Here is a 13516-nt window from a genome sequence, read left to right on the forward strand (position 1 = left end):
TACTACATAGGACTGCTGCCTTTGTCACCATATTATCAGAATCATTAACGTGCAAAATGGAAACTTTCAACTGTCCTTTCACTTCATACATAAGCCATTGCCGATCTTCAATGATCGCTTATTTCCGAGAGATGCATTTTATTTTTTTCAAACTTCGAATTTTGATGTTTAACTTATTCATTTAGATTACATTATTTTCACTATAAATATTGACTTTGATCCGATTATCATCTGAAAAATACGATTTCGCGATTTCTTCAAAGATCGAGCGAGCCTTTTTACCTGTTTACTTATATATATCTAATTTAAGGTTACACAGATGTAAAGTTGTCGTGGCCGAGTGGGTAAGGCGATGAAATAGAAATCTTTTGGGATTTTCCCGCGCAGGTTCGATTCCTGCCGACATCGCATACTTTTTGCGACGCGTTTTATTTCTTTTCTAACGTAATTTGATTTAATATAGCACATAAGCTATGTTTATTGTTAAATATGTTAAAAATTGTATGCACATCCTTCAATTTTAAAATTAAAACAACGTTATGGCTAAATTGATTAATTTACTGCTGAAAATACGAATGATGCATGTTGCATTTTTATTTTTATTTCAAAAAGTAAACGGTAAATCTGTCTATTTTTTGGTATTTTTGCTGTATATAGTGTTTCTATAAAAACTTAATTTAAAATATAACTTAAATGATACTATTTTGAATTTTATGACACTTTGTTTTTAACCGACCCAATTTTTACTTGGCTGAAATCACTTACATTTCATGGCGCTATTCCATAGATTAAAATTTGTAAAAATAAATGTCTGTAAAAGAATACTTATTTCATCTTGTTTAAACTTTAAACACCTTTACTGCATCTGTACACACCAATTGCATGCCCATATTTGGAAATTTGAATGAATTATGGAACTTTTATATACCCCAGGGGTGAAAATAAACTGGACAAAAGCCGAGCGTGAGGGTGGTTTTGAAAAAATCGGTTTATTTTTTTTTAAGCATGGAAAGCTACCTACAAATTTGCATGTAGTTTAGTGAAATGATGCTGATTAGGAAAATAATTAATTAAATTATATTTGGATATGTGCCCATTAGAGGTGCGCAAGCTTAAAAAGGTAGAATTACCGAAATTCCCGTTCTTACACGTTGTAACATGGATCGGGCATTGAACACGATACACGTGTGTATTAGCACCCTACTGTAGTCCCGGCGGGGTTATCAACTGCACCAATACACCGGTAAGCAACCATGGGAATATCATATGAAAAAAGAACTATCATGCATGTTTGATTTGTTAAAGTGTGTCACAAAATTTCCCTAACTGCCGATGTCGGCTATAATTTCGGTATAAACATGCAAAGAAATTAACATATATATAATGTTAATGCCGATATGTTATTGGACATTTTGTATGTCAAATGTTCATTATTTGTATTAAAATTAAGACGATTGTATTGAACACGATACACGTGTGTATTAGCACCCTACTGTAGTCCCGGCGGGGTTATCAACTGCACCAATACACCGGTAAGCAACCAGGGGAATATCATATGAAAAAAGAACTATCATGCATGTTTGATGTGTTAAAGTGTGTCACTAAATTTCCCTAACTGCCGATGTCGGCTATAATTTCGGTATAAACATGCACAGAAATTAACATATATATAATGTTATTGCCGGTATGTTATTGGACATTTTGTATGTCAAATGTTCATTATTTGTATTAAAATTAAGACGATGCTTATTTGCCAGAAAGCGTTTATTTCAAATTCAAAACAAGCAATAATCATACATAATACCAAAATATAATACTAACAAAATGACAACACTCTCGCTTAACGCAACGTTCAGAAGCACGCGCACTTAACAAAATTATTGCAACTAATGCAAGCTGTAATTAATATGTGACTACTTGCTATACAACCAGTATCATGCGAAAATTGATCTTATTTAATTGTGGTTCCCTCTTTGAATTTATGTTGCCTGTCGACTTTTAGAATAATGTGTCAGTAAGAAATGTATTGCTTGCTCTACAACCAGCATCATGCGAAAATGGATCTTATTTAATTGTAAATCCCTCTTTGAACTTAAGTTGTCAGTCGACCTTTAGAATAATGTGTCAGTAATAAATGTTTTTCTTCAGTTTCACATGTTTTTTTAAGAAAATTTAGTGAAAGATGCAAATGTGTCTTATTTATTTTTTTCTGTGTCTTCAATGTATCTTATTTATATGTGACTGCGTGCTTATTTTTTTTTCAAGAAATGAAAGATGCAAATGTGTCTTATTTTAATTTTATCCATGTCTTAAATGTGGCTTATTTATATAAGATAAAATGATATACTGCCAGTGTCATGCAAAAAAGGATCTAATTTCTTAATATCCACATTCACGCTTTGTTCTTTATTAGCACCGTCTTTAATTAGGCTATCTATTTAAAGTACAGATTACTGTGAACTTAATAATTGTGCAACGGTGATGTTGATCCATTATCGTTGTTAATTTAAAATGTAGACAACAAGTTAGCAGTTAATGAAATCAGTTATTTTGGAAGTAAATCTAATTTTTTCTGTACAGTAGCCAGGTGGATGTGTATTGAGCGGATAAGATAGGGATCACCACAACAAGTTTCTAATACACAGTATAGACTTCCCCTATTATTATTAATTACCTGATTGGAATAAATAAAGTGTTAAAGATCATTTCATGTGAAAAGCAGGATTTCTGACATAATTTCAATCGTTTTGCTTTTATACACAATTTCATGGAACAATGAATATATTGGCGCGATGGAACACAATTTATAAATCAAGCTTACAGTATAGTATCATTTTTTAATTATGTGTAATTTAATTCGCATCTCTCCCTTAACTCGTTCAATGACACGTGAACTTATATCAATTATAAAACATCACGTGCATCATTAAATTTTTTTTTTTAATTATGAAAACATATATGTTCTACATGGTTTTGTTTAGTTTTTTTTCTCAACCAGAGAGACATTATAAAACATTGTTATATATAAAGCGCTTTACTTTTCTACATTACATAAAGATATATCGATTTTTTTGTTAAATGTACGTGCTTGACATATTTATAAAAAGGCAGTGTTTATTTTTGTAATAAAATCGAAAATTGACATTTAATTTGATGCAATCCACATTGTTTAGCGGCCAAGCGCAGTATTCCGCTCTCGGCGGCCGATGGTGTATTGCAATATATACAATGAAAAGCTGGGTTTCTGACATAATTTCAATCGTTTTGTTGACGCGGAAGTGCTTTTTGGTGGCCAAAAATACTATTGTTCCCTTTATTTAAACCTAAATCAGTATTTTTTTACACTTGAAGGTTTGTACAGCGGGGATTTCGGTACCGGCGCGGGTTTATGTGCTTGTTAAGAATTACCGAAATCCCCGCTAAGAGGCAACATATTATCCTGATTTATGCTTTGATTAAACATTGATAACTAAATTGCAAAAGTGTATAGCATATTGTAAATAAGGTAGTACGATATCATTTGTTTCATCAGATTTGTTTGGAAAATACTTTCTGAAGACTTATTATTACTATGTCATGTTATATTTACATATACTTTTGTGTAACCAACGTTTTAAATGTACATTTTACCTTTTTTACATTCGTTTTCACATTTTTCACATTAATAAACTATTTAATAATGGAAAAAGTATTCTGATAAGAGTGTTTAAATGATTAACACTAATATGATTGTGTACAAATCAACATTAATGCAAAGCCAAAACCCAAACATAATGACATATAGACCCTTTAAGGCGTAATATGGGGGATTGGCGTAAACATGGGTGATTTCGGCTCTGGGCGTACGAATGTAGCAGTACCGAAATCCCCGCTAATTATTTTCCAAAAGAAGTAACCGAATGGGAGATAATACATGTCACTGGTTGCTAATGAAAAAAAACACTATAATAATTTTGTTGACACTTGAAGGTTTGTACAGCAGGATTTCGGTACCGGCGCGCGTTTAAGTTCTAGTGTAGAATTACCGAAATCCCCACTGAGAGGCAACTTAATGCTGTCAAGAGTGCTTAATAATTAAAATTAATATCATTTTTTTGCACCTTAACATTCATGTGAAGTCAAAAACCATTCATACCGATGACCTATTGACCCTTTAAGGCGTAAATATGGGGATTTCGGTACTAGGCGGGCGAATGTAGAATTACCGAAATCCCCTTTTCATCATCGCACATTAGTGTAACATAAATTTTAACACAATATATGTAGGGAAACTCATATGATTCGCGTAATGTGAAAATGATTATTATGCTATAATTCGACCACGAAACTTGACGTGACTTAATACCGGACATTATGGAATGGAGCTACGCTTGCCGTATTTGACATAAGACCCATTTTCGCAAATTATCTTATCAATGCTTATATGAATTTGATTGCTATAATCTAATGCGTATTCGACACGGAATTATTGTCAAGGTTTTTCATTTTGTCAATATTTATCATAGCAGGGGACATTGCTGACATCAATATGGATACTGTTTTCATTTTCTGTCGAGAAATGATATGACTTATTATCAAGATTATTTTATAGTACGGTAGCGTTCTGTTCACAAGTGAGATTTATTTGTACTGGTAAATTGCTCTTATACTCACCATTCGGACTCGACGATCGGCTCGAATAAAAATGTTAGTCGCTTAAAAGTACAAATTCATCATATTGAGCACGATTATTATTATTATTATTACTATTATTATTATTATTATTATTATTATTATTATTATTATTATTATTATTATAATTATTATTATTATATAGCTTTTAGAAACTTATACCTTAAAAAAAATCCCATTGGAAAAAAAAATCCCATGGGAAAAAAAATCCCATGGGACAAAAAAATCCCATGGGAAAAAAAATCCCATGGGATTTTTTTATTATTTTAAAACACGATATAACGCGTTGAAATCGCGAGAAATGCTCATCATTTGTTAAAAGGTAGTGTTTCTGAAGGTAACATGAATAAATCTCTAAAAATCAGAAAAAAATCCCATGGGATTTTTTTTTCCCATAAAAAAATGGGATTTTTTTTCTATCAAAGTAAATTGAACGAAAATAAGCACAAATGCTTTAACAATGCTTAAAATCGATAACTAAGCACAAACGAACGTGTTTTATGTTTTTGAAAATCCCATGGGATTTTTTCTCCCATAAAAAAGCTGGAGAAAAATCCCATGGGAGAAACCAAAATTCCCATGGGATAATGAAAAATCCCATGGGATATTACAAAAATCCCATGGGAACCCCAACTTTGCAAATAAAGTTCATAGTGAAGAAAACGCATTTAACAAGCAAAAATAACCAATTATTAATCACAAGTTAGACTTTTATCTTATACTTTATCACAAATAAGCAAACCTTCAAGAAAAAGGGTACTTAAGTTTGCGAAATTTCGGTTTCGCAAAGTTTTTCCGGTGGCCGTTTTTACATTTAGAGCTCGGTACCAGTCAGTCGCAGGACCGGGATCCAGATAATACTTATCACGACGAGGACAATCAAGTACAGCATAGAACACACGTTCTTTAAAAGTACAATAAATAACAAATGATAATCGAAATGGGAAAACATGATTTTATGCATATGCGTCAAGTGTTGCCCCAGAGAATCCTGTGCATTTTCTAATCTTTGACGACATTTTAAGCGCAGGCATATAGCAATGTTTACATAGATCGAGACCCAAATAAACAAGTACGAGAGAAAATATTTAAGTAATATATGCTACTGTTTGACATTAAATACATGTATTCAAATAAATTAGAATTACGGTAATGTGTTTTCCGGAAATGTCTTTTATCTTATGAAAATAAAACAAATTATTCATATCTATATGGATTAATTTCCATTTATGTTTTAATACAAAACGGGTAAGGTGGTTCACTTCCTTGTATCAAGGGACGCTAACAGGTTGCTAACGCCGAGGTTCTCCGAATATGAACGCGTGACATTTCCTAGGAGACTACTTCCTTTTCCGTCTAAACGACATTCAATTCAGGCAAACATTGTTTAGCTTTTAAAAATCGTATTTAATCCCAGCAAGAATGAGAGGTAGAGGTGCGCGACGTAAGGCAGTGTCACAGAAAAGGTCGAGGTCGATAAGCCCCGATGGAAATCGACTAAACGAAGGGGATAAAGCTAATTTAATCGACTTTGAATCCTACTTAAAGAGGCCGAGATCGTGTCGAATGCTTTAAGCACCGGTCTTGTTCCAAGCGAACCCCTTCATGTTTGTGTATTCACGTTTCAATTGCAGCGACCGACCCAGTCAACAATGCCCGTCGCGTTTGACGCAACAACAGCGAACGCGGCAATGCCAAACATCCGGACAGTTTCGGATGAAATAGCGGCCCACATCCCCGATCAGTGTAAACAACATATCGGGCGGGGCGAATATGTTAATTTCGCACTATTGTTGAAAGGGTCTGTAGAATTCCAGAGTTACCTGTCGGGGGCAATACTCTCGGTTTAGGCGGATGGCCGCCTCGTGGCGCAGCCAAAAGAATGCAAAGACACCATCGGTACAATCGAGAAATGGTCAGACGCATTCATCATCTTCATGTCGGTATACCTATCTTTCGATCACAACAGAACAAAAACACAAGAATTGCTCAAGTATTTTTGGACCATAAGAGAGGTCGCATATTGCCAGGGTGGTTCGGCTTGGCGCACCTATGACGAGCAGTTTAGGCTCCGTCAGGGAATCTCCCCCTCACCCTGGTCGGAAATTAACAATGACCTTTGGTGGCGCTGCATGTTTGTACAACCCGGAAACACACGCACATCGGGAACGTTCGTACGCCCCTCACGCGAGTACATTGTCGCCTGGTTAATTGCCGTTTTTCCCACAATTGCTCGCGTTGTCGGGAGAACCATCCAGCAATAAGCTGTCAAAGCGTAGCAGAAACCTCGGGAGTCACCCATCGCGCAAACACACCAAGGTTTGATGCTTCCTTTCGTGGTAGAAATAATCCAAACGCACACAGGTTCGGGCAGCGTCAATTCGGACAAACCCGAGGCAATCTTAGTCGATACACGCAATAACTGTCAAAAAAACAACAACATTGTAGACATCGCTCCGTCGCCGATTTAATTAGACGCTTTACACACATTTCTTTTAGGGTATGATTATGCGGAGACACAGTTTCTCTTTTATGGTTTTTAAAACGGATTTTTACTTCAATATCACGGGCCACGAAAAACACGCGACACAAAAAATTTAAAATCGGCTTACGAACACCCAGAGGTAATTTCTGATAAAATTTCGAAAGAACTGTTGGAGGGGCAAGTTGCGGGCCCTTTCTCGTCACCACCGTTCAGCGAATTCATAGTATCGCCAATAGGTCTAGTTCCCAAAAAAGACCCGGGGGAGTACCGCATGACACATTACCTGTCTTACCCAGAAGGGGAATCCGTTAATGATTATATACACCCAGCGATGACATCGGTCCAGTTTACACGTTTTGATAAAGCTGTTGAGTTAATACAACTTCTGGGTAAAATTTTTTTCTTATTTAAAATGGACATCAAAAACGCTTTCAAGATAATACCAATCAAGAATGAAGATTTTCAGATGTTGGGGTTCCAATTTAACGGATCGAACTATTTTGATAAAACATTACCTTCGGTGCATCAATTAGTTGTGCTACCTTCGAACGTTTCAGTACTTTTTTAGAACACTGTGTCGTTTACCGAGTGAACTCGGGACTTCTAATCCACTATCTTGATGATTTCTTTGGCGGCGATAAGTCTCGCTCACTGTGCGGTTATATGATGTCCGTCTTTTCCAAGGTTATGGTCGAACTAGGAGTCCCAGTGGCAGTTGAAAAAACGGAAGGTCAAACGATGGTGATAGCATTCTTAGGCTTAGAGTTAGATAGCGCAAAAATGCAAGTCCGCATACCAATTACAAAGATACAAGAATTGACGGAAAAGATCAGCCACATTTTGTCAAAAGAAAAAGCAAGATTTCGCGATATACAGTCGCTCATCTATTCACTCAACTTTTGTTGTCGGGTAGACCGTTCTGCCGTCGACTCATTAATGCGAAATGTAGTTTAACCAAACCTTTCCATCGTATTAGAATCCGGCGTGGTATTAAGCTGGACTTGCAACGGGATATCAATGTTCCACGATCATTTTTGGCTGTCTAATGAAGACGTCAATATTTTCACCGATAGCGCGGCGGGGGTGGGGCTCGGTTTCGGTATTTATTTTGAGTCGCACTTGTGCGCAGCTAAGTGGCCAGTAGACTGGCACACAGACGGACATACCAGCGACATAACGGTCTTAGAGCTTTTCCCGATATTGGTTTCAATCTCTATTTGGGGATATATGCTACAAAACAAAAGAATTCAGTTCAACTGCGACAATGCCGCTGTTGTAGGTGTACTTAACTCATGGTCTTCGAAATCGGAAAAAGTTATGACGCTGTTGCGCCCCCTTACATTCAAATGTTTGAAATTTAATATTATAATCCGAGCATCCCACGTCTCAGGTACAAAAAACATAATATGCGACGCACTATCTCGATTTCAGATGGCAAAATTTAGAACATTGGCACCGGAAGCAGACGAGGAACCACAGAGAGTACCCGAGTACCTCTGGAACATCTTCAAGACAGAGCAATCCCCTTAATGCGAAAGTCTATATCACAGAACACAAGCGCAACATACGAAACCGGTGTTAATGCCTTTAATGCATTTTGCAAGCTTTACCAAATATCCCAAATGCCACAAGTACCTGAACAGGTTATCTAATGGTTCATAGCATACTGTTTTGAGAAAGGCTGAGCGACACGCATGGTCAAAACTTACTTGGCAGGAATTAATTATTGGCAACAACAAAGCCACAAATCGTTTTCCGAAGAATTTAGGCTAAGCAAGGTTATATAAGGCTATTCGCGATCAATGGGTATAAACAAGGACAGAAGACGCCCGATCACATACGAAATCGTCTTCAAAATAATACAGCAATTGCGAAACGTATGCAATAAAGCAACCCTATTTTGGGCTTTTCCGAATAAGCGAGTTGGTATCGCCTAAACGCCCGGAAATGTAAAACCAATTCAGAACGTACGACGTTGAATTGTCGTTAGACCAGTCATCCATATCAATCCGCATCGCCAAGTCAAAAACGCTTCAACACAACGCGGCGGTCATACTCAAAATTCCGAAATCGGAGGAATCAATATGTCCTGTCCAGAGAATGCGCGACTATCTGGCAATGTCACCGGTAGGTTCTGCAGCATGTTGCCATACAGGGGGATTGCCAGTTACCAGACAGCAAGTTAACGCGGTACTAGCAAAATGCCTCGGCCGCACTGAATTAGGTAACGCTTTCTTTAACACACATAGCTTTAGAATTGGGCGAGCAACGGATCTGTCAAGGAAAGGAGTTCCTCCCGAAGTCATCGCAAAACTTGGGAGATGGACATAAGACACATACAAAAAGTACATTAGACCATAACCTTTAAGATTTATTTAGGGCACAGCAGCTAACAGCTGTGACGTCATTAGTTATTCATCCCAGATGGAGGCGCCCATAGCGAGCTGTAATAAAAACCGGTATAAATCGCAGAGAGGTTACACTGTAGTTCACGTTATCGTTTCTGTAATTTGAATTCAGGGGTTAGCTTCCTACCGTTTTACTGGAAGCGAATGATGTTTCATATGTTGATTTAGTATCATAGTCTCTTATAACTCGTCTTACGAGTGGCAATAGTTAAGTAGTATGCTTATGCTTTATTTTATGTTGCGATTGTAAATATCCTGATGGTCTATATCAGTAATAACCTATATCCGCTAAATCGGGCTACATCATTAGGAATATACAGTAATATAATGAACACACCTAAACAGACTTGTATTCGGATACACATGCTCATGTAATTTGTGTATTCAATTTCACTGTGAGATCCTATACACTAATTAAAAACAATTGACTTTTGGTTTTTGTACACTCTAAATGTTATTTGCTATTGACAGTGGTATGGGTTCTTGTGGACAGTATTCCTTAGCGGGCAGGAGCAAGGGCCAAAGAACGAGGGATGGAGAACCTGCGGTTGCCCACAAGCATCGCATGGTGGGGCATTGGCGGCCTGACATAGTCCACATTACGAAGGTCAATAGAAGCTAATGTGTTACTCTTCACACCACCAAAGGTATTGGTATTGCACCTCGGCGGAAATGACCTGTGCACCGACCCATGTACAAAGGTACGAAATCATATCAAAAGAGAAATTAAGTATTTGAGGACAGCTTATGCAGACACAGCGGATAATCTGGGTCGACATAATCGACCGAATAAATTGGCGCTCTTCCCTCCCCAGGAAAATCATTACGGCACAACGTCGCCGGATTAACAGATTTGGCTGAGTGTGTGTTAAGTGGGCAAGCCGCAGCACCAGTTTCACTGTGGACATTGACGCAAACACCCCTGAGTTTTTCCTCCCGGATCGGGTTCACTTGTCACCAGTGGGGCTGTAGTTCTATCTGGACACCCTGCGGGATGCGATTATGCATTTTTTATAATCCACAACAAATAGGCCGTTATCATTTGTAAGCTGGTAAAGGCATACATACGCGTTTACGCTCCGTGCAAGTCCAAATAGTAACTAACTCACTGAGTCATCACAGGGTTTTGCGCCACATACGGCGGCCTTTACGCCAATTCCTACCCCAGGCTTAGGATAATTTGGATATTAAATAATAAATTGAATGTATGGTTAGTTTTAACATAGAAATAAAGACAATCCACATATATTCGGGTTATTTATTGTTTATCATAAAATAAACATGGTTGTTTTTTTTTAAGAAAATAATATTCAATAATCTTTTTTCTAAAATTATTACTTTATCATTTTTTTTAAAGCTGCACATATGCTACGATTTATAGCGGTATAAGTGGCAATATGAAATAGTACGTTGCTCCGGACATTTTAATATAAGGGTCAAAAATCGGATATTCGAATATATTCGAATAATGACAAACGAATATTCGAAAATCTTTTTAAGTATTCGTTCCCATCCCTAATAATAAGTTAATCGAAAGGTATGTGTTCCATCAACGGTCTCTATGGATTTAATACACGCATATATCCAATCCTGCACTCAAATAAATAATGTAAGTCTGAAGCAAGGCACTATTTGGAGTGTTCGGCGGAAAAGTCATACTGGTGAGTTTCCATACATCGTTTTTTCATAATCATACCTTCCCACAATCATAAGTTCCAGTTCGGACGCCTTCTTCCGGATGTGAGTCCAGATGTCCATGGCGAATATGGTGCTGCTGCTGTTGAATATTGACGTCAACGATGACATCAGCGCTGACATCATCACCGCGAGCATCATGCCGCGCACACCTGCATATTTCACAAACGTTAGTTTTGATACGCACAAAATTACTGATTTTAGCCTCGTTCTGAAGAAAACTGGGTTTGATTCATTTGCATAAAGTTTTTCCCAGATTAGCCTGTGTCGTTCGCTCAGGCAAAACTCGGATGACACTTTCAGCCTTAAAAGTATTCTCTCTTAAACGAGACGTCCTTTAAACGAAAAATAAAGCCAGCGGAAAGTATTGTCAATGATTAGCCTGTGCGACCCTCCCAAAATTAAGATATTGAACACTTTGGTAATTAACAAAACTAATTTATGTTCACAATTGATCTAAATATAAACATAATAACATGCAAACAAATTTCAATTCAATTTATGAAATACTAAGATATTCTTTCATTCCAACTGTCGTTTTAAGACATTTTAACAATTATTACCTATTAATTTCACCTAAATAAAATGGATAAGTCGAGTATATCGATGGAGTGATACGCCACTTTAGAATAAAAAAAACTACTGAAGTCAAAACAATAATAACTAGTGTTGGATATGCCACAATTGAACAGACTGTCATGTACAACGAACTTTATATTGTGGATGGGATACGTTACAGTAGAACTGCATTCCATAAAGTATATGTATCGAAGGTGGACACGTCACGATAGAATAACGTATTAGGCAAACAACGTTTATAGCGATGGTGGGATGCATTACATTATAACCGCCTATTTAACGGCGAGGTTTTATTACTATGGAGGGAGTTGTCACATTGAAACAGCATACCTGGACGAGGGTGGGGTATGCTACGTTGGAACAGCCCCCTGGACTGCCGCACACTTCTTTACATATTTCCGAGTCGGTACATCCCACGGTCTCTGAAATATCAAAGACCAACTAAACATAGCATGTCAAGCAATCAAACACACCAACAATTCAATTACAATCGAGTTGCGAGCAACTCAAGTACTTTATTTAATTATGTATTGTCACCGGGGAACGATTGGGATATGTTGACAGTTATGGCATTGAAGGAAACGTTACAAATGGGTTGTGATTCAATATACCATTACACATCTATCGTATATACATAATACTCTTTTATATACAATTTACACACGTTTTGTATTAATGACATAATCAGTATTTGTAGATTTAGACTTTTTCATCTCGAAAGATATACGAATGCGGTTATGAGAGTGGGTAAACATCAAGTAAAACTTACAGTGCAGAACAATCTCACGCATATTTATCATGTTAAGTCTTAGTGTTACAACTGAATTATGCATGCGGACAGGACCTTCTTTTTACGACACTTGCCTGGAAACAGGATGCGCGCAATCATGCCCGGAAGTACGAGCATACAGAGCGGAAGTATCTTGATGTACGCGCACAGGATCGTGTCCGCCTTTGCGTGGTCGTACGTCTTTCCCGCTAGGGCGCGCTGCACTATTACCTGAATGGTAGGAGAATGAGGTAGAATATGTGCCAAAGGGCGAATGGTTTTTACCAAATTAGCATATCAAACAAGCAGTTGTGTCATTTTGTTCCTGATTCAATAATGTATCTACATGTGAGTTTTGTATTGCCTGTAGTTTAATAAAACTATATCCGTGTTACCGATTATTTCAGCCATCTTAAAAATACAGCCTTCTGAGATAATGGATAAAAAAATAGTTCACCAACAGTCTGTATTATTACCTTTCCTTTTCATATTGCATATATTTAATGTGTACACGTACACGTTTGTCTGAGAAAATGTGATTTGGATGTAAATTACTTATGAACTAAATTAGTCATAGGTCAACAATTCGGTAAATTATCATTATGAAACAGAATATTGCTGCTTCATCGTTTATATCAGTAAAGAGAATAATGTGAATTAAATCATATCAAGATTATCTTTTTATTGCTTTCATGTCAACAGTTTGATTTGAAAGAATTACATGTTTTATTTTGCAAAATTTTGGTTGCTAGGTTGCTTTTCTAGAATTGCTCTGTAACCACGGAAATATATCATCTCAAAATTATAGCCCCTAATTTTGGATATGTAAAGGAAAATAACAAAGTACGCATTTCGGTAAATAAAGTAATAAATGCTAATTTAAATAAAGATTTGAGAATCACACATACT

General features: G+C 36.8%; 1 protein-coding gene across 1 annotated transcript in view; it reads right to left on the bottom strand.

Moving 5' to 3' along the window:
• LOC127863797 (sodium/myo-inositol cotransporter 2-like) overlaps positions 1 to 13516 on the bottom strand; it is a 37575-nt gene that overhangs the window by 10993 nt on the left and 13066 nt on the right. The window contains exons 12-15 of the mRNA XM_052403456.1: positions 12703 to 12838; positions 12169 to 12260; positions 11954 to 11969; positions 11261 to 11411 (exon numbers count right to left, since the gene is read on the bottom strand). Of these exons, the coding sequence (XP_052259416.1) occupies positions 11261 to 11411; positions 11954 to 11969; positions 12169 to 12260; positions 12703 to 12838 (395 nt within the window). The remainder of the gene's footprint in view (positions 1 to 11260; positions 11412 to 11953; positions 11970 to 12168; positions 12261 to 12702; positions 12839 to 13516) is intronic.

The sequence above is a fragment of the Dreissena polymorpha genome, unplaced genomic scaffold (assembly GCF_020536995.1).
Source record: "Dreissena polymorpha isolate Duluth1 unplaced genomic scaffold, UMN_Dpol_1.0 chrUn038, whole genome shotgun sequence".
Taxonomy (NCBI): Eukaryota; Metazoa; Mollusca; class Bivalvia; order Myida; family Dreissenidae; genus Dreissena; species Dreissena polymorpha.